The sequence below is a fragment of the Montipora capricornis genome, chromosome 6 (assembly GCF_036669925.1).
Source record: "Montipora capricornis isolate CH-2021 chromosome 6, ASM3666992v2, whole genome shotgun sequence".
NCBI classification, from domain to species: Eukaryota; Metazoa; Cnidaria; class Anthozoa; order Scleractinia; family Acroporidae; genus Montipora; species Montipora capricornis.
In genome coordinates this window covers 59300441-59325440 of record NC_090888.1, presented here as the reverse complement: position 1 = coordinate 59325440, position 25000 = coordinate 59300441, and the positions used below count along the sequence as shown (strand labels likewise).

Sequence of the window (25000 nt, the reverse complement as noted above, 5' to 3'; positions counted from 1 at the left end):
GTATTCAAACACGAGGTTAAAAAATGGCAGAAAAGTGGTCTAGACAGCTTGGTTCAGCTCAGATGTGGTAGCAGCTTGCAGAGCCAAAAACTAAAAGAAAAAAGGTTTGAATAATTAAAAACTAATAAAAGATTTCAGTTTCTACTTTCAAAAGTTGTGAAAACAGTGTTTGCGTGATCTGATATTATTATTGAGATGTCCCTCCTACTATATCCTTGTGTTGACTCTTATCGTTAATGGAGGGGACACAGTTTTTGACTGGAAAACCCCATTCACTACTCAGCTACCTCAGGACTCCTCCGGTTGACGGGTAAAATTTGTGAAGTCTCACTCCCAGGAGACAATGGGTTAAACAGTCCTTGAAACAAACCTCTGATTCTTTATTATTTGAAGAGAAAATGAGTAAGACAAATTCGTAACAGTCTTCTGAATGTCACAATATTCTAGACTTACTCAGTTCTCTTCAAAAAACTAAGTTGTTTGATACACACCTTGGCATGATAACATCATCTCTTTCTGTGACTGTGACACTTCCGTCTGTCGCCAGCCTGGAGCAGAGGCATGTTTCCAGCGTCTTGATGGAGAAATGAATGATCCTTCTGCTTGCCTTAACAGACGGTATCCAATTTCACTTTTTCGAGTAATACGATCTGTGTCATTTCTGTGTTGTCCAGGAGTTATTCCTGCCTGGCTGTATTTGCTGTGAACCGAACACTGTTTAATTTCAAAAGAGGAGTTAAACCATGTACTCCCTTTCTTTACTTCAACATTGGATGAAACAGTCTTTTTTGGAATCTTGTAGGAGGAATCATGTGCTTTAAAATCCTGAAAGGCAAGTGTGGGATTTGTGAAAACAAACTGGGCAGTGTTTCAATATATTATACTTGTGGGGATTCCCTGAAAGAACTACAATGTAACACCTATTCCTGAAACATTGTTTGGCTAAAATAATACCCTTGCCTGTCCAAGCTTTAAGTCAATAACAAAGGCATTGACAACTGGGACATACAGATCTGCAAGAATAGGTACATGTATGTTAATTTCGTACTTGAACATGCAGACAAAATTCAATGCAAATGAGGGGTTTATGAAGACAAACTGGGTAGTGTATATAAAAATAATTACACGGATTCCCTGAGCAAATATTATATTGTTTCTGAAATAAATCTTCTATCTAATCAAGTAAAGGTCAAACCAAGCAATGGCAACTCCTTTGAGGAAAACTTTTCTAAAATTTTTATTTCCCTTACATGTACACACAACCCCACATGACATCTCAACGGATTACAGTAATTACTCTGTCTGCGTCTATGACAAATCTTCACATTTTCCTAATTGAAAACGCAAGTAATCACCCTAGGTCGTCCCCCTCTTTTTTACCATTAATTTTACTGTCCTCCGACCGACCCATATTTCAGAGTTCTTTTTTTTAATAAACAAGATTCGAGGAAAGTACAGTGTAATGACTTAGTATTTTTAAATCAGGAGAGGCTTTCTGTCCACACGGGAGGAAATATGTTAACACCAACTCTCTACACATTTCTGCCTCCTCCCACTTGACTCTTTCTGCAGCTGGAAACTGTCTTTTTTTGTTTTTGTTTTGTTTTGGGTCGGAAGGGGAGGGGGGGCGGGGGCAGGGAGATTTGTAGATTGGTTATGATATTCTTTTTGTTTGTTTGGTTTTACTTCTCATTACCAACTGGATTATAGATTTTTTTATTGGACAGATCCCAGCAGATTAAGTTTGCATCAGAGTGTTTCTCTGAATGGGACCCTGCGCTTGTTGGTGTACCACATGGTACCAAACTAGGCCGGTGGTTGTTTGCCCTCATGATTAATGACCTCGATACAAATGCACAGCAATGGAAATATGTGGACGACATCACAGTGTCAGAGGTAGTAGCAAATTAAAGTGAGGGGTAAGTCATGTGCAAGCAATGGCTGACAGAGTAATAGAGTGGTCTCGCGAGAAGGTTCAGGGTTCAACAAAACGCCAATAAGTGCAAAGAACTCAGGATCTCCTTTGTCAAAGAGCAAAGAGTCTTTGATCCTATCATCATAGAAGGGAAGGAGATAGAGTTAGTTACTAGACTAAGTAAAAAGCTACTAGGCCTTACAATAGTGAATGATCTGACATGGAATGACCATGTAACTGAGATAACCAAGAAGGCCAGTAAGACACACCATTTTCTAGGTGGTGCCTACTATTGTTATTGCACATACCTTCTGTGCATCTCGAGATAATCGGATTTCCTATTGCTAGTGCTTATTAATACAAGGATATTTTTGCGCGGTTCAAAACTATGAGGAAAAAGCAGAACTTAATTAATTATCTTCGAAAAATGCGTGGTTACCCCCAATTTTCTTTTTGGATTTCAATAACACTTGTTATGCTCTGCTTTTCCTACATATTCAGTAAACCACGCAAAATACCTTCTAGCACCATTTTATGCATCTACGTGAGGTCTGTTACAGGTTACGCAGCACCTGTGTTTTTCAGCGGTCTTCCCCGGTACTTAAAATAAATGACGAGCTGGTAGGAGCTGGAATGAGCAATAGAGGTGGGTGTTACACCCATTTTAGAGCATCATTTCGTACTATGTAGCAAGCTTTTTGATAACATTGACGGTGATCTGAATTAAAAACTGAAAGTGCTCCTTCCACCAGTCTATGACAACTCATACTATAATCTCAGATGACAGTGCCATTTTAATAATTATGCCAGAGCTTTGTATGAACAGAACAAGTAATACTTTTATATAATTATGTGATGTTGAAATACATGTAGTCAGGGCTGTAGTTTTATCCCACTTATATACATAATACATAATAAAGAATTTTTAATATTATTAAATAATAATTATTAGCTCTTGACTTATTATTTAGGATTTATTAGACGTACCTTTTAAGTAGTGTAAAGTTCTGTATTTGTAATGTATTTGTAAATAATTGCATAATTCAGCCTTTGGCTGCGATGCAGTTTTTTATAAACTATCTATATATCTAGTGTGTACCTTGTAGACACTTTTCAGAGAAGGCAATCCAAGTAGGATTCGAAGACAGTATCTCCTCATTCAGAGGCAATCGCCATGACCACTAAACCACAGACAACTATGCAACAGATTGACAGGGAAATATGACTTTGTACTAAAGAATTGAGTGCGTGACCACAAATGAGTTTCTGTGCTTTCATTGCACGCAATGCAAGATCTGGTCATTGTACATATATGACTCGGTAACACATCTTACTGGGCTTAATTCTCCCGGTATTTTTAAGAAAAAGTATGACATATTTTAAAATACCATCATAGAAACTTTTAAAGCATCATTATTCTGTTTACTGGTTTTGATTGGAGTCAACACCTTAAACTATAGTTTTAAATGTGAACAACTATTCTAAGATCACACTTAACCATATGGTTGGGTCACGGAATGTGGACTTTGGACTTTGAACTAAAGAATTGAAGTGAATATTGACCAAGATAATTATTGTAACATAAAAAATCTCTGACAGACTGCAAATGTTGAAGGAAATCGGCTAAAAATCCTTGGAACAAAATGTAGGCTACACAGAGCCTGTTGATTGTTTTTGTTTTTAAACTCCAACCAACCAACTCAAAATTACCATACACATTCCATGGTAAAAAGAGGGAAAAAAAGGGTGGCCTTACATGTACACATGTAGTATCTATGGTACCACCCAGTGTGTTCATCACCAACCAGAAGCTCTTAATAAAGAGTTCTTCAAGGTAATTTCCTTGAAAATGACCCCCTTATTAATCTCTGTCAAACTTGGCACAATAGACCTTATTGCAGATACGGTGGCCATTTTGATTTGTATTGTTTCAAATAGCTATTACGGGATGCCAAATGGGCAAATACATAATTATTAATTTGCCCCGTGAGCATCCCATAATGTCTTTCAAAACAATATAAATCAAAATGGCCACTGTATCTGCAAAAAGGTCTATACATCGTTTTCAGTCTGTCACGCAACCAAAAAATAAAATGAAATATCAGTAAGCGAAAAACTTGGAAAGTTGTAGGAGACATTTATAAATCGCCTCACCAATTCTCACGGTCTGTGCAGTACATCGTTTCTGGGTTATTTGTCGAAGCATTTCACACAACTTTATAGAGTTTCGTATGGAGCTGCCATAGACCTCTTTCATAATGGCGACCAAATAAATTATTCTTTTGTTTTAATGCTAATAAGCCCTACTAACCTCGCTACGACGAGCAAATTTCAAAAGAATATTTGTTTTAAAACGAGGGCAGTAGGTCTAATTAACATAAATACAAAAGAATGTAAAGTTGGTCGCCATTTATGAAAGTGGTCGATGTTGGTGCACCATCGTTGTGCACCGATATGGTGGCCAGAAATCCCGAGGAACATCTGGAATTCACTTAGCGATGAAAGCGCTTACTTTTTGCTCATGAAATAAAAATTAATACATGTGTATGAACACATCTCCTAATGTACTTGAAATCATCAGACTGCTGAGATCCATAGGCATGGACATTTTTTTCAACCAAATAACTTAGTACAATGGTGTCACACAAGGTGACAATTTGGAAATTCAAAATGCTGTATTTTCAAAACGAAAGACGTCATGGAACTCGAAAGTTAAAAAAAGTTTTATTTCTACATGTAACGGTAGGTCATCTTCAACCTCCGAAAGATAAAAATTCAAGACATCTTGCGATTTTGATTTTACAATTTGATGAGATCATTGTGAAAATCATCTTAGTATTGATGTTGATGCACAGGACATCAAAAAAAGCAATTAAAAGATGGGGTCAATGCGCTTGTTTCTTGAAAAAAAAAACAGAAAAGCAACTCAGGAACATCAGATGATAATTCAAAAGAAATGGGCTTACAGCAGTAAAAGGAAACAACAAGAAAGTAGTACCAAAATGGGCACTGCCTCAAATCTTGTCCCAAGGACACAGTCAAGTTTCTCACAGAGGACAAAAGTATATCAAAAAGTAGCTTAAAGAAATTATGCAGAAATCAGCCAGAAAGTTGTTAACACACTCATCAAAATGTGCTTATTCTGCAGCTGTCATACACCTCCTGGAGTGCAGGCAGTGTCCCTAACCTTACATGAAAGCTAACCTTTCAAAATAAGTACTTAACCCAAATCACTAAGCTGAGCATTTGACCACTAAATTTATTTTGTTGGTCTTTGATTGCACCAGAGACAACAATCCACAATAATAATCTTAAAATGAAAGATGTCCAACTAAATTAAACTGGTTTGAAAAAAATATGGACTGTTTCAAAAATTTTGAACTGGTTTAAAAAAAATTTAAAAAGGGGATAAAATTAAACTACAACGTCCCTATTACAAGTAAATAACACCATCAAAAAGGAAGCAGGGCGCGACGAAAGTGCTGTCCGATAGCCTGAGGCTAGTGGAATGACTTGTCGGGCTAGCGTTTTCTTCTCGTAGCTTGCCCGATGGGCAAGCACCATTGGTTCCTCTTTTCTGATGATAGATTGAGCTTTCATACCAAAAAGTGTGTAGCAGAAAGCTCCTGAGAGAAAATGATGACGTTATGAGGCCAAATTAGCGTGACAACGTTTTCCACTTCATTTTAGTTGCGTCTGTAAATAATGTCATGACTTTTTCTGCTTACACAAGCGACTGAAATATAATTTTTGAAATGACAATATTTGCCGACTGACAGCGTGCAGTGCGAGACAATCAGTCTAATTAAATTCCAGCCAAGTCACAGTGCAGTGGATGTTCTCGGAAATTTAGGTGTGTTTCGTTGGGAAAATCCAAATCCGTTTTTCCTTTACTATTTCGCCCATGTTTGAATAAAATGTTTCTCTGAAACAGTCATTTGTGATTTATAAAAATTTTCTGGTCTTAAAAAGCGAAACAATTTTCATACATGTGCGTTAACTGCGTTGATTATATGCAAATTGCAATCGGGCCGACCGCAGACAGAGAGACACTGTGCATTCTGTAGATATTCAAATTGAATAAAGGCATTCCCAAACTTTCAGCAAATTTGTTGATGATGTTCATTCCGAGAACCTCGTTCATGTTAGCAGTACAAACAAGGAACTGAAATATTTCCTATAGCTCACTGTTCAACTGTTTTAGTTAATATATTTTATATTACACTCTAGGCAAACTATGAACTATGTCTATGATCAAGGGTGGAAGCTGAATAATTGGACCTCAATTATTCATTATTCTTTGTGTGTTTTGTTCGGATTATTCATTATTCTTTTTAGGTTTTTGTAGGTTATTCATTATTCATTGTTGTTATTCATTCATTATTCCACTGGCATATTAACTGCGTTATTCATTATTCCGGCGTTTTCAGGCCCAATTATTCATTATTCATTTTTTATTTATACTCGTTATTCATTATTCATTATTCCGCTTCCACAAGGTTGAAGTTAAAACGAAAATCACATTCAAGAATCAATTGAAAATACTACGAAGAATTAACTTATATCTATGCATGATATAATTACTTGTATTTTGTATAATTAAATAAATCTGATTCTTTATAAACAATTTAATTTCGGGCTAGCTCCTCAGACATTCGGGCTAGTAACCTCAAGTAACAGCTTGCGAAGGGCAACCTCTTCTTTTCGTTTTCGTCTCACCCTGAGGAAGGGGGGGGGGGGGGTGTCAATGTGCTCATTTGTTTGCATCAGTGTGACGGCTTCCAATGATAGTTTTTTGTTAAAGGACTGGGGCCAACAACTTCTTATCACAGAGGAGTTATCATGATTGCGCTTAATAGCTTTTGCCATATCTCTTCAGATTGCTGGCGAGATTCGCCAGATGTCGGAATGTTATGCGCAGTAGGAGATGTGCGGTGCATAACAAGGGAATCACCTTAATTGCCATGCCAGTTAACTGAGAATAACGAAAGAAAGGTGCATAAATGGGTAGCGTCCTAATGCAATAATCCATACCCTTGGATTTCTGTTTCCATTTGAAAGACATGTCGTAGGGTGGGGTGAATCCTCTACGTTCCCACTGGTACTGCTTTCCTCAAGTAAACACACATCACTGTATAAAAACAAAGACAACATGCTCAATGTGTAATTTAATTAATCCTCTGTTCCAGTTAATGTCTTGTCACTGGACTCATATTTGACAGCGAAAATAGATATTATTAAAAATTCTAATGAACTCAAATGTCTTTCTAAATTCGAAGTTAGTAAGTCGATGACAATTTACAAAATACAGTCAACTGTCCACTAACGGACACTCTCGTACGTGGACAGCTCTACTTACAGATGCCTAAAGTTTTCAATTCCCCATTTCATTTTCCAGTCAAACTCTGTATTTACCCATAATTTCTCGTAAACGGATGCTGACACTTCTGAAAATTAAAATTGGATTTTTCTTTCGTTCACGTTCTCTCTTAAGCAGACACCCCACGTATATTAATTAAATTAATATTGACTCTTGGCGATGAAATTTTTCTTTAATTTGCAATTCAAACAAAACTATGACCTTTGAAGAGAAACAGAACAGTGGGGTCAGTTCTCCATTTGTCTCTGGGAAAGCAAGCTGTCTTTTCGTTTGACATGAACTAGAGTCCAACATGTATTCGTTGTGTCATGTTATGGGAATTACGGGAATAATTCCCGTACAGCTCCACTAACGGAAGCATTTTCCAATTCTTGATGGTGTCCGCTCACGAGAGAATTGACTGTATAATAGATGTGCCAAAATCCACTGCGTAATTCAACAGCTTAAATGCTATCTTTGTTATTTTTCTACTTTAAATATAATTAAAGATCTATACATGTATGATTTGGTTTTAATTTATTGACAATGCTTTTAAAACTAGTGGCCTCTACTGCACACCACAAAAAAAGAAAAGTTTTGAAGTTTAAATTCTTTCATTTATGTACGTACTCGTTTTCTGGAGAAGCACCTGGGACTAAATTATTTGTTTTCCATCCTTGGTATGGTCTCTCTTCAACTCTATCTAGGCCTAAATTACAGACAAATTAAAAACAACAGAAATTATAAGTATAAGGTCCTGATATCTCAGTTCGGAAACGTTTCGTCTTAGAAAACCCTCTTTGAAAAGAAGTAAGCATCATTTTACCTGATAACAGGCCTCCACTCATTTTCCAACCCTTTCGCGTGACATTAGTCTGGGATCAAAGCAAGAACGAGTTAGTAAAACTGCGAAGAAGGGGAGATCAGTGAAGGCTCCTGTTTAACATTTACCCGCCATTTTGAATTTGTAGCGGGATATTCAGGAAGCCTCGAGCCTCGTCATGGTGTGGTCATCCATGATCGGGCCTGCGCGAAGGAAAACAGAAAACAGCGGCGTCCATTTTGGCGTCCATATGGAATTATGCGCAAGATGGTGATTGGATGTAAACACACACCGTTGTCACACCGTTGTTGTTCGGGCGCTGGAAAGAAAGTTAGTAAAATAACGTCGAGATGTTCTGTAAATGTTGTCAATCTTGCATGGAAATCTTTGTTGTCAGGTCCTCCATCTTCTCGGATAATAATACAGCATGGATATTACAGCTTTTACCGGTTCCAGGTAGGCGTTTATTTCCCCAATGTACATGCATGATGGCATTTGATTTTTTCGTTAAATCTCAGCTTGAAATTCGCGAAATTACGCTAAAGAAACGTTTGCATTTTAGTAAGAAATAGTTGAACCTGTACAATACAAGATATTATTCTTTACAAGGTTACCAAACCGGGATTCTTCAGACCTAATTTACAAATCATCAAATTGTAGAGCACTAGTTACAAAGAGAAATGAACAACGAAGCAAAACAAAGGCGATCAATCAGAACTGGGACGTACTGGGGCCGGTTGCGCGAAGCCTGATAAGCGCTAACTGTTGGTTAAGAGGTATGAAAACCTATAGGTTTCCATGGTATGTAACGCTGGTTAGCGCTAACCATGCTTCTAGCAACCGTGCCATGTCTGCAAGGCTAGGTCTGTTAATCATTGCATTTGAACGTGTAGACAAGATTCAAACCCGCGTTATAGAGAACTCTCTGGATCAGCAGTGTTGCTAGGGGCCGCAACAAAATGGCTGTCCAATGGGCTAGTGGAATGATGTTTCAGGATAGCACATTCTTATTGTGGGTTGCTGATCAACAAGCATTGATATTGAAGTATGGCATTGTTGGTTGCTTTTTTTCTGATGCAAACCTCATTGTTATTCAGAATTCTGGGACTTTGCAAACTCAATTTGCATTGAGGTGACAAAAGAAGAGACAGGTGTTCACAGAAAGCAGGTTCCCCCCATTATCTCTTCATAAATAACAATACTCAGGGAGGAATGTTTTGTCCACTTTGTATCCCGTGTGTATGGTGTTTGAATAGCATATTCCTACACAGTAGGTTTTTAGTTGTTGTTGGTTACTTTCGAATGATTATCTTTAAAAGGTGAACAATTTTTTGAGTATGTGAAGCACACAAAGCATGTTTCCAGTTAATTCAAGCTGAAACTATTTGGAGCTAGCTCTTCAGAGACTTGGGCTAGTAAGATGAAATTACCAGAAGCAGTAAAATTATTAGGGAATAAATGGTGTAATAAAGAAATCCTCGCTAAGTTTTTGGAGTTGAATAATGAAAATTATGTATACTTTGGTCTGTTAGATTGATTTTAAAGCCCACTTTCTATATATTAAAATTCAGTCCTAAACAAAAGGCATGATCTCGAGGCTCTGGGGCATAAATATAAGGCTTTGTATGAGTTTATTCCCCAGAGCCTCAAGATAATGCCTTTTCTTTAGGAATGAATTTTAACATAATTATCGAAAGTGGGCAATTGATTTGGCAGTTTATAGCAATTACCTTCTTATTCTTTTATTCATCTCACAGGTTGTATATAGAAGGCCTGTAGTTACCTTAAAGTAGCAAATACATGGAGCCATTTCCTCAAAACAAGGCTGAAGGAACAAAGAAAGTCATTGTAGCTTCCATTAATTCCAGCCATAATGTCCTCAGAGCACGTCCGTCAAAAAGTTCATCTTCACCTCGTCATCTTAAATCTCGCAATACAAAGACTCATGTTAGCAACCATAAGGCAAATGGCAGTTTGTCAAATTTGTCGTGGCCTAGCCTAGGGCATCAAGTATCCCTTGGGAATTCTAACCAAGAAAAAAATCCCATGGGGCTCTACCAATCTGGTAACAGTTCTGCAAGTTCATCTCCTGAAATGCAACTTGACCCGAGAAATTTTTCAGGGGATTCTAGCATTGCAAAATTCAATGCAACACTCTTTTCCACATCTCTTAATCATGGACATGAGGATAATATTGAAGAGGCTATGGACATTGACCATCAGGATGCAGGCGAGGACGCTACTGCTTGTATTAGCAATAAAAACAAGGGTACTTTGGGGTCACCTGAAGGGCATGTGTCTTCTCATGATCTGCCTAGACAAGAGACAGAGGGAAATATTAACGAGCCATGTTCAGCCATTGGAGGTGCAACCAGTGAATCTTCAAACTCCAAACCGATTTTGGTAATGAATGAAGGGGTAGTTTCTAAAGAAACTGTGGTGCTGCGTCGGTGGGGAAGTAGTATACAAAAATTTGGTTTTATCAATGGAGTTGATAATGTAAATTGGCCACCGTACAGAGATTCTAAAAGCTGACGTTTCGAGCGTTAGCCCTTTGTCAAAGCGAATTTTGGTGATGAATTGGACAGTGGCTTTAATGTGTGATGCTGGTGACAAAAGTTTGCCAAGGTAGAAAATTGGTGAACTTTTCAAGCGAGCATCATCATGGTCATAATAATAATAGTGATGATGATGATGATTCCTATCACCATCCCGGGCTCGAAATTGCGACCAATGGCATCGCATTTGTGACTAAAATTTTTTCCCTTTGCAACTAAAATATCTGAAGAAGTTGCAGATTTGTGACTAAACTTTTTGTAACCTTTGCTCTTTCAAAATATAAGGGTTTGCAGTTGTCACTTCGCTGCTACTTTTGCAAAATTAAATAAAGAAATCTCCCTTGAGACTTGTGGGACAAAGAAAACGGTGCTGAGCCATGAAATTTGACCATAAAGCCTTGTAGTCGTGCCTGAATATTGATATATCAAACTCGGCCTATTGCAACGCAATTTAGCTGTGAGTTACATGCACTATCATTCACCATTTTCAGTGGTTTCTTTACATACAAATACTGTATTGTGGGCTCATATAATTTTTGTTTTTAGACTGCTGGCAACACAATACAGCACGACAACTTTGCACCTAAAAGTGGCAAAATTGTGACTAAGTTTTCGTATCTTCTCGCAATTCTGCAAATGGATTTTTTTTAATTTCTAGCGCTGCCATTGTAACCATAATCAGTTTTTTTCTTTATAGTACTTGTACTGTATTTCACTCCCCGGCACTGACACAGCATAACAGTTTCTTGGGAAACTACAATAGCCACTTCATTAGCATTTTTGTTTTGTAACAATATTATTATTCCCAAATGAAACAATGCTGGAGCAGTAACTGGGAACTCTACAGATCAACTTTGATCAGTTTTCTACAAAATCAAACCTACCGTAACTAGTTAACATGTACCTAAACAGCATTTTGGTTAAAAGATTTGTTTCCTACAACATTCCAAGTTCTTGGCCATTTTCATTGAACAATTTTGAATTTTTTTTTTTTAGTTGCGTGACAGTAAAACTATCTATAGTTTGAGGATACGAGGAGCAAAATGAAAAACAGAGCCAGCTCTGATGATCATACATGTACCACACATCTTAATTCCTCCTTTCATCTATAACCACAATTCCTTGCAACTTTGACGACAATCCCTTGCGTTTTGAAGAAAAATGTTTTCTTCTCTCGATTAGAGAGCTGCCTCATTCATTTGCTTCAGGCATACTCACTGTGGCACCAATAAGTGTGGCTCAAAATTAAAGGCCTGGTTTAAATCTAAGGATCTGTGAGCCAACTTGGACTTACCTGGTACTTGTACATGTAGCAATGATTTAAGAAGTGGGAATGCTGACCTAGCTGTCATGTGACAATTTGCTGTATGACCCATTGTCCACAAAATTTTAGTATGCCCATACTAGAAACAACTCAGTGTGCTGTGCATGACTGAGTTTAATTAGAGGAAAATGTAAGTATGTAGGGAACAGAACTGATAGACAGTACCTATGTAGGAGAGAACCAACAATGTCAACCCGAACGTGGCTCTAAATGGTGTAAGAATCAAACTCTATGTTTGTTTGTGCTCCTAGCACTGCATCAACGCCATCGTTTAAGCCATATTTTTATAAGAATAAAAGGAAATAGTCTTAAAGTTAAGCTACAAAGGGGGCTGTAATAATTTATTATTACTGTGTTTTAATAATATTGTTTATTCCTTGGACAGAAGTTGAAACAGGACCAAAGGCTTCTCATTTCCAACCAGAAGAAAAGACCATCAGCAAATTTAGTGGTTCAGAAGCCTGTGCCATCAAATTCACAAGGCAAGCAGAGAGTGATTTACATAGTCCTTCATGTCAGTACCATTAAAATGGGAGATTTGGTTGGAAAAGCATCTGCTCCAGTCAAGGTGAGATACGTGTAGTTTGATTCAACACTTTTAATCAAAGAATATTATTTCCAGCAGAGTGCAGTCATGATATTAGAAACCTGAATCATTAAAAGTTGTCTTAGAGAGCCGATTGCAAGTGCTTTGGGAGCGAACCGTCATGAACACCTATCTGAAACTCTCAGAAATGCTGTTTGCAGATTGATTGTTCTGTTTAGTGAGCAAAATGAGGCTACACCTGTATGTGACTTCTTGATAGTTTGAGGATTTATTGCATGGTTGCCTTGTGTTTCTTCAGCCCACATGGCTTCCTGAGATACCCAAAGGAAAAAAACCGATGAATCTTAAAATTTATAGCATCAAAGTACCAGACGTGAAATGGTGAACAGTTACAGGACGAAACGTGCGACATCAAATGAAAACCCTGAAGGCAGGTATTTGACAACTTTTACCACTTTTTAGTTCATCTTATTTCCATCGCCTTTTTACTACATGGACATGATCCTTCAGGGTTTTCATTTGATGCCAGATGTTTCATCCGGTAACTGTTCACCATGTTGCTTGCCAAAGTGAATTTGCATTAACTGCTTAATTTATGTTACCGGTAACTTCTTCTGCTCTTTGGTGAAAATACAGATTTATGCAGAGAAGATATTCATAGAAATGGAGACACATGAAGGTACATATTGTGTAGATTTTTCCAACAGAGGACCTTTTGGTTTGAGAGAAGAGAAACCAAACATGCTAGTTGAATTTACAAAGTTGGTAATGAATAGCTAACAAGCCTAGGGTATTATTTTAGTGAAATTTTTGGTGCTGTGTTGATGGGTATATAAAGTGAAACCAGAAATGGGTTGATAAAAGCGGGGAAATTTTTAGGCTGATATTTTCCCTTTGTCATGATTATAGTAACACTCTGACATAGGGCTGAATGATGCTCTTTCAAATATCCCAAGGCTATCTCTTACCCTCCTAAAAACCGCATAGATTTTATTCTGTCCACAGCCAGATAATTTCAATCACAGTGGGGAACCTCTCAGGGGCATAAGGGCTTTGGTGGTTTTCTTTGTATGGTTTTTTTTTATCAACTTGTTTTCTACATGTACAACCCAAACTCAGTTTGTGAAGTGCTGGTTTAATTATCTTGAAGGAGGTAGTAGACTTTGTTTATAATCCCACGCAGGACCAAAAGTCAAGGTCTTGTTCATATTGAATGAAGTGAGGAGCAGTGATGCCTTCACAGATTTACAAATGCTTACACATTTCATTCTTTTGGACAAGAAATGACAGTTGGTGGGCATTAATTTCTCAGCTCACACGGCCCGTAGACAGTGTGGGACTCCAACAAACCCAAACTGGTCAGAAGAATTAGGGACGGTTCAAGCAGACCCTCCAGCACGCTGACAGTAACTCGGGAATGGTAATTGTGAATTACCAAATTAGCAAAAAACAGTGAAGGACTTTAGGCATAGACAACAAATAATAGAGAGATTTAGAATCACATTTAAAGAAAAGGCAAATGGTAAACTTCAAGTAGGCCCTTCAGGAAAAAAGTTCAAATTCTAACTTACCGACATATTGGGTAAGCAAACTTCATGGTCCCCTTCTCTGAGGGGTTCCTTCACCCTCCTGTGTTCATTAACTATTTATTAAAATGCACAAATACTGTTTTTTTTTTGTTTCTCCAGACATTTTGAATTCTTTAATAGATTGAGAGGGTGCTTGCTTGTCAGGCAAGTGGTCTTAGAAAGTTGCATGCCCAAGCATGAAATCTACTTCTCTCAGACGACCGTACATGTATAAGGGTTTTCTTGATCGCTGGTCAAGGAAAAGAATTCCCTCATTTTGACGTATCTCTCTCTTAAGAATTAATGCTCAATATCTGTACCCTACATGTACATGCAAGAAATGAGCAAGTTGCTTGCTTATTTCTTGTATATAAGTTGCCTCCATACTCCTAACAATAATATCTTCTTTATTTTTTTGTCAGGAAGTGGTTGCAAGAGCACTTCTTATCACTTTCGAATTCCTTGCAAAGAGCTCATAGAATGCAAGGTACTTTAATTCATCGTTGTTAAAAGTTATTTCCCTGGTAATCTCTTGCATTGGCATTAAGTCATGCATTGGATTATCACTTGAAACAAACTCAATGACTATTTCCCTGCAAGCAGAGCTTTCTTTTTATTAGTCTTTTGCCACATAGCCAAGCCATTTGCATGTCTTGTACAGTATTCCAATGTTGACACACTCAAACAAGGCAAACAATGCAAAAACCAAACTTACTATAAACTTACAGTGTACTATAAACCATCACACAACCCTTGCTGTTACTAAGTGGGACGACCAAGAGCCACACACTGTTCACGAGGAGGAGGGGATGGAAGTCCCTGTGTTATGGATGTCCTTTGTGTGGTATATCACTGACATGGGTGGACAAGCCCAAATTGTTCATACTGTATGTTCCCGGTGTTGCTCAATTGCAGTGCAAAATTGATTTAATGAAATGAAATTAAATTAACTTACAGACAAAAACAGTGAGAAATGCTAAGGAAATGACTCTGCAGACAGGGTAAATAACCATTATCTTTTGATCGAATGGTCTTGATGACTGGTGGGGCAGATTAAGAAATGCAGCAGTGACATGGATACAAGATGGTGTTGCTGAAATCAGTAGCAGTAGAAAGGAGTTGCAGTAACCATCATTCTCAGCCTTTGGACTGCTGGGAGGCTAATGTGCATGTGGATTTTGAGCATCTCAAAATTAAGAATAAATTATTATTATTTTACTTCCCTAGATTACCGTAAAGTTTCGATAGTAACGACCCTCCGAAAGAAGCGACCCCCGAAATTACGTCGATTTTTTTGTGGCCGCTAGTAAATCCCAAAAGTAGTGACCCCCAAAGGCTGCTAATTCCGAAAGTAACGAGGGTCGCTACTATCGGAACTCTGTGGTAGTTAATTCTACCTCAACCATCTTACTTCACTTGAAAGGCTTTACAAAGTGGAAACTTTGAGGCAGATCTTAAACACAGGTCACATTCCACAGGTCAAGACTAGGAGTCTCTGCTCCAGTGATGAACAACTAAGCCAAGCGTTTCCCTTAGACGTGAAATAACATTTTTGGAGAGTTATTAGGGCTAGGAAACACATTTGATGTTGTTTATTTGTCTGTGGCACAGTGACATGTACCCTGACCTGTGGAATGTGACCTGTGTTTTAGAGCCACCAAAATTTTTGTGATGGTACTTTCTGAGAACAATTTTTGAACAAAAGGAAGATTTTTTACATGCTTTGAATGAGTGGCCAAAATAAACACTTACATGGAACATATTTTCCCTCTATAGGTAAACTTGGACGAGCCTCCTTTTGTCTTCATTCTTAAACCTACATCTGCTGGAGTAAATTCTATTCTGGGAAAATGCAAGGAAAAGGGAAAGTTTCTCGACTCTGATAGTCAAGGTATGGTATATTAAAATTACACACCAATTTGTCTTCGTACAAACACTAGTGATCAGGGCATGCATGGTTACTGAGTTGTCTGGTACACACTGTTTTACCAACATCGCGTTCACCCAGGGCTGCATTATTCAAAGCAAGCTTGGTGTAATCCAGTTTCGTTACCATGGCATTCCAAATTTGACCCATTCTAGTTCGTCCCTCACTCTTATCGATTTTTCTGTTTAAAATAGACGTTATAAAAACTCTATCTTTATTACAGCTGTAGGTACTACATTGTAGCAGAAGCTCGTAACCTTGAGGCGTTTAACTCTGTTTCAGAGCAGGGATTTTTGGAATTAAAAATGTCCTTATTTGGATGTAACGTAGCTTGCACATTTTCCCGCACGTGCAGCCTCCATCTTTTTTTGCCATATTTGGGTGTAAAATTGGTGTCCTAAAATCCCCAGCGCTGTTCCAAGGAAAAGAGTTGCAAGTTACACGCTTCAAGGTCATGTGCTAGGGAGAGGGGTCGCGTAGAGGGAGGGGCTATAGCCCCCCCTCCCCCCTCCCCCACTGTTTCTTACGGTTTTTTTTTAGCTTGATCAAAGACTTATACCAAGACCTAGCCCCCCCCCCCCCCTCCCACTTTCGAACGTACTCCACTGTCCCTGAAATACAAATAAATTGTTCTATTTTCAGATATAACAAAGAGGCACATTGTCCTTGTTATGAACTACAAAGTGATGCCTAGAGATGTGAAAGTTGACTTGATTGAATTGGTCAGTATTTCAAGAAAGTTACTCGTTGCGGGTTCCTCCCATTGCTTAGCTTGTTTAAAACAACAGAAAGACCCATTTTTAAGCTTAGGTGCAAGCGCCGAGAACAACTGCCTCTGTTTTTATGATCATACATTTACCTGTAATTTTTTTTAAGGGAATGTTATAGGGTGGACCTTGTGTTCCCATTCTTAGGCCAGGTAACTTAGCTACAACTGTAAAATGGTCTATTCAGCCTGTTGCCATGGACGGAAACGGGAAGTGAAATTTCGCATGCCCGGACAGTAGACTTACCCAGACCTTTAAACTAAGGGTCTGTAACAGAGAAAGAACTTAACAAATATTAGGGTGCGTTCGATTGACCGTAATCCGGAATAGGAACACATGGACAGATAGAAATTAGAAATCCTTCGATTTTACGGAGATTCAAACTCCTCCTAAAATGCTATTTTCAACATAAGTTTATTATCCCAAACATACCGATTTAAATCATTACTTCTTGTATTCTTATTCTGGAATAGGGTCAATCGAACGCACTTTAATATATTTAGGGACCTTTAGGTCGGAGGACAAGAATGACTGCAAGTACCAGTTTTCCATCCTAAGCATGCGCACTTCGAAAAATGTCAGCCCCCATACCTTATGCCCATGCTCAGTACGCAAAACTCGTAGCCGTCCTCGTCCTCCAGTCTAAAGGTTGTTAGTTAATTTTCCGGAAATGGATAACAGCTCACTTCCGGTCGCCATTCGTAGCTCAAAAACGTCTGGTGCTTAACTGGCTTAAGCTTTCTTATAAAGTAAGTGTGCGACCTTGCAATACTCAGTAAAATTAATTTTGTGGATTGCATAGCTCATCTTTCTTTTTGGCGTTTAAAGTCGCTTTGGTCTCATGAATTTTCCAGCATGAAGAACTGGATGAAACGCAAACTTATACACAAACAGTGATGGAACAAACCTTAGGCCCAAATTATTGTCTATTTTTAATTTTGTAGTTTCAGAACCGTTTCGCTGACCAGTTGAGTTGGAGTGAGATAAGGTACATTTCTTCAGTATGCGTTTTAGTAGACTGTCCATTAAACAGCAATGAAATTGGGAACCATTTCCTGTCCTATAGCCAGCAATAGACCAAATCGACTAACTGAGTGTTGTAACCAATTCAAATCTCCCAGGGTTAAGATTATTTGTGTATTGTATTTGCATTACAATGTAGCATTCACATTTAAATAATATGGAGATACCTGGACCAAAACCTTTTTTCCTCAAAGGGTTTGAATTGGGTTCAACATTGGGTCTATTCTTGGTCAAACCTTCAATTCAAGCATTCTATCTTGCAATTTAAACTCGCAATTATAAATTCAAACATTCAATTTGTCACTTCAAACATTCAATTTGTCACTTCAAACGTTCAATTCCGAATTGAATGTTTGATTGACGAATTGAATGTTTCAGTTGCCGAATTGAATGTTTGAATTGCTGAATTGAAAGTCTGAATTGCCGAATTGAATGTTTAAATTGCCGAATTGAATGTTTGAATTGACCAACTGAATGTTTGAATTGACAAATTGAATGTTTGAACTGACCAACTAAATGTTTGAATTGACCAACTGAATGTTTGAATTGACAAATTGAATAAACAAAAGAACAACGCTAACATAACAATACCTAATCAACAAGGCCGAATCAGAATAACAATGGTTCTTTTGTCATCCGCCACTTTGGTCCAGTATATGAAAGTCCACCCAAGTTTGGGTTTAAGAACAACAAGTTTGAATTGTGGGGGGGATGGATACCCATACACGGCAGCCATGTTGGATGGCAGTACACTACAATTTATTTTCGCAGAATTTGCGTAATAATAAAGTTTATTAAATTCTCAACCTGGGATTATGCAATTCTCGTGCTCTGATTGGTTCACTCAATCTCGGTTATCAGCTCATATACCTTGGTTTGACTTTATATGGTAAATGATTGATCTAAGTGTTGCCAAGCTAAAAGTTTTTTCAAAAATTTGGTTTATCAACGGAGTTGATAATGTAAATTGACCACCGTACAGAGATTCTAGCTTTTAGAATCTCTGTACGGTGGTCAATTTACATTATCAACTCCGTTGATAAACCAAATTTTTGTATACTACTTCCCCACCGACGCAGCACCACAGTTTCTTTAGAAACTACCCCTTCATTAAAAGTTTTTTCGCCGGAAAGCGAAATTTCTCTCTGAAGAAAGCAAAAAAAAAGTTTTTCTGGACAGCTGGGTTAAATTCCGACGTTTAGAAGTACGCGAAAAGGTAAGAAATGTTTTTTTGACGAGCCTGCGTCTGTCTGACTACAAGGTGTTACATGACATCGCATCGGTTCTCATCAAGTTTTTTTGATTTCGCTCGGATTTGCTCGCTTTTTTCGCTCGCATTTCGTACTTTCTAAACTTTTGGAGTTTAAAGGAATTTAATAAAACAATTATTCCATTCGCGCTTGTTGGATATGAGACTGGTTATAGCCAACTCGGCGCTACGCGCCTCGTTGGCTATAGACCGTATTCATAAATGGCGGTCACATTTACAATTCTTTTGTCCATGTGCAAATTAGCCTACCAAGCCTCATTTTAGAGCAAAAATTCTTTTCAATGCACTGTATGGTATCGAAGCTTGGTAGGCTAATTTGCACTTCGACAAAAGAATGATAAATTGGCCGCCATTTATGAATAAGGTCTATTTACCATCTCATATCCAACGTGCGCTCATGGAATAATTGTTAATTAGTTCCCAGCGGAGAGACATCCAACATGGCCGCCGTGACGTCACATGCAAACCATCAGCTGAGTTGGGTTGCCTCGGGTTTACTCGTTGCACACGAGGGAGTAGTCAGGCGTGGCAAACTCGCGTCTTACTCTCAAACGCGTCGTTGAGGCGGCACAAGCAATCTTTTTGAGTGGTGTGGTACTATAAGAAAAAAAAATAATGCCCTTTTGTTTATTATCACCAGTTCTAAAGAGGCTCAGGAATTTCTGGACGGGAAGGAAGACGCTAGTAAACCAGTGGAAGAATCAAGTACACAGCGGTCACCAGAGCCAGCAAGCCCGGCAAATAGGGATCGCAGAAAAATATTAACGCCAACGAAAGGTGAGTTGACAATAACGTTGACAGTTCTTGTAAAAATACATTGTTCGTGGTTAGTCACAAGTAACTGTAAACTTTATTGTCAATTTTCACTCGTGAATTTGTGCGGTCTGGAATCCTTATGCGATATAAGGCGAGATTGCTGTCATAATTTTGTTAGCCAACGGGACTTTGGGCGTGATGCCCAAAGAGTTTGCCAAGCAGAAAGGTCTCTGATGAGTCCCTTTTAGTGGTCGCGATGAAACGAGCTTCGTAAGACTAACCACGAACAATGTATTTTCGAAAGGTAAGTTGCCTTTTTTTTTGGTCAATCAATTGGTTTTTTTGTATTAGTAAGACACGCAAAGTACGTGGAACATACAAATAGGAAACAAAGTAAAAGAAAAAAGTGGCAAGCTATAAAAATCATGAGGCTTTTAAGATTAATATTTTATGAAAGGCAAATTGCTTTTGTTGCATCTTTTTCACTAGCGCCGCAAGCATAAGAAGCTTATGCTAAGTGAAAACAAACGTTGACTATAACATTAAAGTCAACCTCCATTTTCTTCAGATTCTCAGACGCGGGGAATCTGGAACGAGTTCTTTAATTGGCCAGACGTAGAAAATTTGCTTGTGCTTTATGGTGTGTTTCTTTTTTACACAACGCAAGCGAACGGTGAAATGAGCACTCTCATGCTTGTGCTTGTCCTTGCGTCTCTAGTGAAAACCAGGCTTAAATCACACCGTATGAAATAATTAACGCGGAAAGGGGATGACTTGTTTCAACAGGAAAAAAAGCTCGGAAAAAACTCTTCACAGAAGGAAGAAATTCTTCCCTGGTAAGTTACAGGCTGCAGGAAGAACTGTTGATAATTTGTTAGTTTCTTTTTCACTTTAATTAATTGGATGGAACTAACTACCGGTAAGTACAAAATTGACACGAACAGACATTGTCATAAAAAGAGACAAATAAATTACAGATCAACCAAGGTTACAGCAGTTTTCAACTGAGTGTCGAAAGTAATTAGTAAATTACTTTGGTTTTGCATTACTTCACCCAGTGATTGGTTCAAAGTTCGCGCGCCACTTTTTTAACCAATCGTGGCTCGCGCGTGCACATTTTCCCGCGTTATGTGTCGGCTACTTGTAATTACTTCGAGTTTTGATTGGTTTACTCGATTGTCTCCGTCCTTTTTGATTGGCGAAAGTAATTACTTGGGTTTTGGTTTTACGACTCTCATTTGAAAACCGCTCTAATATAATTTTGACCTGAAATCAAATTTAACCTGTAACATATCCACGACGACAGAGAACGCACGGGTCACGAGAGATGAATTCGCAAAAGGTTGCGTTTTTTTTGTCCTTGTTTTTGCTTTCGTTTTCTTAGTTTCAGTTTCACTCCGATTTTGTGAACTTTAAATTTTCGTTTTTTGATGGGCAGAATATTTGGAGGAGACAGTGGTGGCTTACCATTAACAAATAAAAAAAAAAAAAAAAAAAAAAAATTCGGGAAATCCATTTAACTCAAGTCCGTTCGCCGCCTGGCGATTGCGATTTTACGCGCCGAAATTACAACGGAATTTCACCGTGAACAGCGTGGAACTGGTGAGACCTTTGAAAACTTGAACACACATTTCCATCGGAAAGTTTCCAACGGGAAAACAGGACTACCTTTTTTTTAAAGATAGATTGGTCTGTAAAAACGCCGTGACATAGGATTAATTTGGGAGTTGTTCGCTTCTGGTCATGTGTTGCGCATTCGCCAGGTTCCGGTCCTGCTCTGACCACTGGCCTGATTTTCTAGAATGCTACTCCACCTCGCTTTGCAAATTTCTTTCCGTACACACCTTCACAAAGCTTTAACCCTTTGTCGTCCAAGGTCAAAGGGCCTTGGCTTTTTGGATGAACTGTGCTTCACGTCCACAAAAACACTCACGCCCAAAGCATAACTTGATTTTAATTTTTTCTTTTACATGGTTGTGTTTTCGTTTTTCTCAGAGTGACGTATCGGCAGCTTCTTTAATTGTTACGACAAATAATGAGCCGTCACGAACAGAAGTGCAAATATCGAAGGAACAAACTGACGCACTCGGGAGCTCGATTGTTACACGAAGTAGGAGACGGAAAGCTCCGGAAGTCGTAAACAGCAACAACACTGTCGAACCTGTTTCAGAGTGTCTCGACACGGTCAAACCTGATATCCTTCATCACCACAAAGAGATGGAGTCGCACATCACCCTTCTAGACCAACACAGCAAGGAGCAAAGAGAAAACTTACAACAACATCAGAGATTGCTAGAAATCGAAAGAGGAAAGTTACGAGAAGTTGAAGAGGAGAAAGAACGCAATCTTGGGCGAATGAGAGATTTGGAGATCAGCTATTCATTCGACAAAGAACGTCTTGTGGAGAGAATACGAGCTTTGGAGAAGATTTCAAGCGAAAAAGATCAGGTTTTGACGCAACAAACTATCAGCTTGTCGTTGGCAAATGACGAGTTGGAGAAAGAAAGGGCTTCTCTGAGGCGGCTACAGAACGAGATGGAGCAGGAGCGAGAGGCAAATTCGCTTTTACTTGAGGAGCAGAGTGATTTAAAAAGAATGCAGAGTGAACTGGAAGACGAGAGAACAATACGCAACATGAGAGAACAACAGCTGAGAGAAAAGGAAGAACATTTTCATGAATTACAGGAGAATTTAGGCCAAGAAAAACAAGCAAGGCTAAGTCTGGAGGAAGAATTACGTTACGCTAGAAGCACTTGCGCGGAATTGGAAAGAAGCTTAGAAAATGAACGAGTGTTGAGCCAGTCGAACCAGCGAGCCGTGCGAACGAAAGAGGACACTATTAGAGAGCAAATGCGTCTGTTAGAGCAAGAACGAGAGCTGAAAACGGGCTTAGAAGAGAGAATTCGAGGCCTCCAGATTGAAGTTGAAGAGGAAAGAACTAGGAGAACTGCCACTGAAAGAGAACTGATTGAAGAAAGGAACATTTTGCAGCAAAATCGGCAAAACCTCGAACGAGAGCGTGAAATTTACGAACAACGAATGCAGGAAAGCGAGCGAACAGTGGCCGATGGCGAACAGCGCCTGCGAGAATTGCAGTCATCAGTCTCGATAGCGCAAGAGGCTTTGGCCGAATATAGGCGTCTTGAACCCCGTGACTGGATTATCCGAAGGGAGGAAGTGGTAATCAGTGAAAAATGTTTAGGGACAGGGGCCTGGGGCAAGGTTTACGAAGGGACGTTTCGCGATTGCCACGTTGCGGTAAAGCAGATTCACGATCTGATTCTCTCGCCGCACAATCGCAGCTTATTTGAACGAGAAATGAGCATCGCCGCACGCTGCCGGCATCCTCACCTTCTGCAGTTCATGGGCGCTACGAACGACGATGGAAGCCCTTTGTTTGTTACTGCGATACTCGACACGGATTTGGGGAAGGTTTTGACCTTGCGTGCTTTACATCACGAGGAAATAGTGTGTGTAGCCTTGGACGTCGCCAAGGCACTGAACTATCTGCATCTCAATAAACCTTTTCCCATAATACACCGCGACATCAGCAGCTCCAATGTGTTGCTATGGAGACGGGAAGACTCCTGGAGAGCAAAGCTGTCGGATTATGGTGCTGCAAATTTTATGCGCCAGTACATGACGTCAAATCCTGGAGCCAGAATTTACGCAGCCCCCGAGGCGCTTACTTCTCAACAGTCCCCAAAGGTGAGTGTTCCATGACGCGCTGGTTTTCGTGTTCATTTCGGTGACGAGAGCTTGATGAAGTAAAATGAAGAAATGACGATAATCGCTCTATTATTTTTTCTTTTGGGGGAGGCTGTAAGACAAATAAAATCATAAAATCAAAGCGGATCAATTGAAATGTTGGTTTTTGAGGAAAGGGGGAAACCGGAGTACTCGGAGAAAACCTAGAGAACCAACAAAAAATCACATATGTAATCGAACCCAGGCCACATGGATGAACATGGTTCGCGCGGGCCTTGAAAAGTCCTTGAAAAATCCTTGAAAAGTCCTTTAATTTTTCAAAGTGGTCTTTGAAAATTTGTGAAAGACCCTTGAATAAAGTAATCTTCTTTGTCAAACCATTGCTTTGGTTTTACGAAAGTTCGAGACCCCAGCAATATATAGCCAGGTTTTCTGTACGATTCATTTGAGCGTGTTAGTTGTGGAGCATTCGTTTGCATTCGTGTTTTTAGGATAGGTCATGGGCCCTTATTTGATGTACCCTATGAACCGTGCCTTCTTAAAGGTTAGATATTGCATTACCTTCACCCCCCCCCCCCTCCCCACCCCCACCTCTTATGCTTTCGAAAGCCTTGTCAAACGCGTGATTAGGAACAACACAAGTATGGGCGAAAGTACCCCAGAATCTCATTCAAAAGGCGTAAAGCAAAATGGCAGACGTGAAGGGAAGGTGACATTATCATCTTGGTTTGATTCAGGTGCTGTTTGTTGGACCTGCTCCCGTGCAGAAGAATTGTGATTAATTATTTTTTTTATTTCGACTCATTGTCTCTTGATTTGTAGGAAAACAAGTCCTTGAATAAATGGATCTGGGCCTTGAAAAGTCCTGGAAAAGTCCTTGATTTTCTTCCAGACATTCCAACCCTCCCGATTTGATGTGTTGCCTCCCGCTCTCCCGATTTTTATCAGATTCTCTCGATTTATCATGAAATTCTGAGTATTTTCACACCGGAGCACTGATTGTGGGCACTATAAATTAAATCAAAGCAACTCAGTCAAGGACGCTGTCTGACTCGGCCCCGGCATTACGGTGGTTCAGAAAATAATGGTAACAAAAATGCAGCTAAAGCAATGGACCTAGATTGCTGCTTTTTTAATACACAGTAGAGCTGCGTCCTCTATCTATCAAAGGAATAAGAAGTTGTAAAAGAAAACAAGAGAACCTACAAAATCACAGTCCCATACGACGGGATTCGAGCTTCCGCGGAAGGAGTTAAAGTGAAAATCGAACATGTGTTGCTGTCGTGGATACGATCAGAAAGTGGGCAGTCTTGAATCATCCAGGGGAGCAGTGTTGGTGCAGGGGTGAAAGCCTTCATCTCCCATCGGTGTGGCCCGGGATTTATTCTCCTTCTCGGGGTCTTGTTTGGGTTGAGTTTGTTGGTTTTGTACTCCGCTCCATAAGGTTTTACTCCG

General features: G+C 39.1%; 2 protein-coding genes across 4 annotated transcripts in view; one reads left to right on the top strand and one right to left on the bottom strand.

The window, feature by feature from the left end:
- Window positions 1-8238, bottom strand: part of LOC138052692 (sentrin-specific protease 7-like) — a 60932-nt gene extending 52694 nt beyond the window's left edge. The window contains exons 1-4 of the mRNA XM_068899246.1: window positions 8101-8238; window positions 7905-7983; window positions 6950-7046; window positions 492-825 (exon numbers count right to left, since the gene is read on the bottom strand). Of these exons, the coding sequence (XP_068755347.1) occupies window positions 492-825; window positions 6950-7046; window positions 7905-7983; window positions 8101-8122 (532 nt within the window). The 5' untranslated portion in view covers window positions 8123-8238. The remainder of the gene's footprint in view (window positions 1-491; window positions 826-6949; window positions 7047-7904; window positions 7984-8100) is intronic.
- The window catches only part of LOC138052691 (uncharacterized), a 39240-nt gene that overhangs the window by 12041 nt on the left and 2199 nt on the right, over window positions 1-25000 (top strand). The window contains exons 1-11 of one of the 3 annotated variants that reach the window (XM_068899242.1): window positions 8317-8553; window positions 9855-10500; window positions 12365-12547; window positions 13163-13205; window positions 14517-14581; window positions 15871-15985; window positions 16664-16743; window positions 17733-17776; window positions 19722-19858; window positions 20624-20673; window positions 21833-23545. In XM_068899242.1, coding sequence (XP_068755343.1) covers window positions 9898-10500; window positions 12365-12547; window positions 13163-13205; window positions 14517-14581; window positions 15871-15985; window positions 16664-16743; window positions 17733-17776; window positions 19722-19858; window positions 20624-20673; window positions 21833-23545 — 3033 coding nt within the window. In that variant the 5' untranslated portion in view covers window positions 8317-8553; window positions 9855-9897. Of the gene's footprint in view, window positions 1-8316; window positions 8554-9854; window positions 10501-12364; window positions 12548-13162; window positions 13206-14516; window positions 14582-15870; window positions 15986-16663; window positions 16744-17732; window positions 17777-19721; window positions 19859-20623; window positions 20674-21832; window positions 23546-25000 lie in introns of those variants that run through there. The other 2 variants (XM_068899244.1, XM_068899243.1) reach the window with 2 other exon arrangements.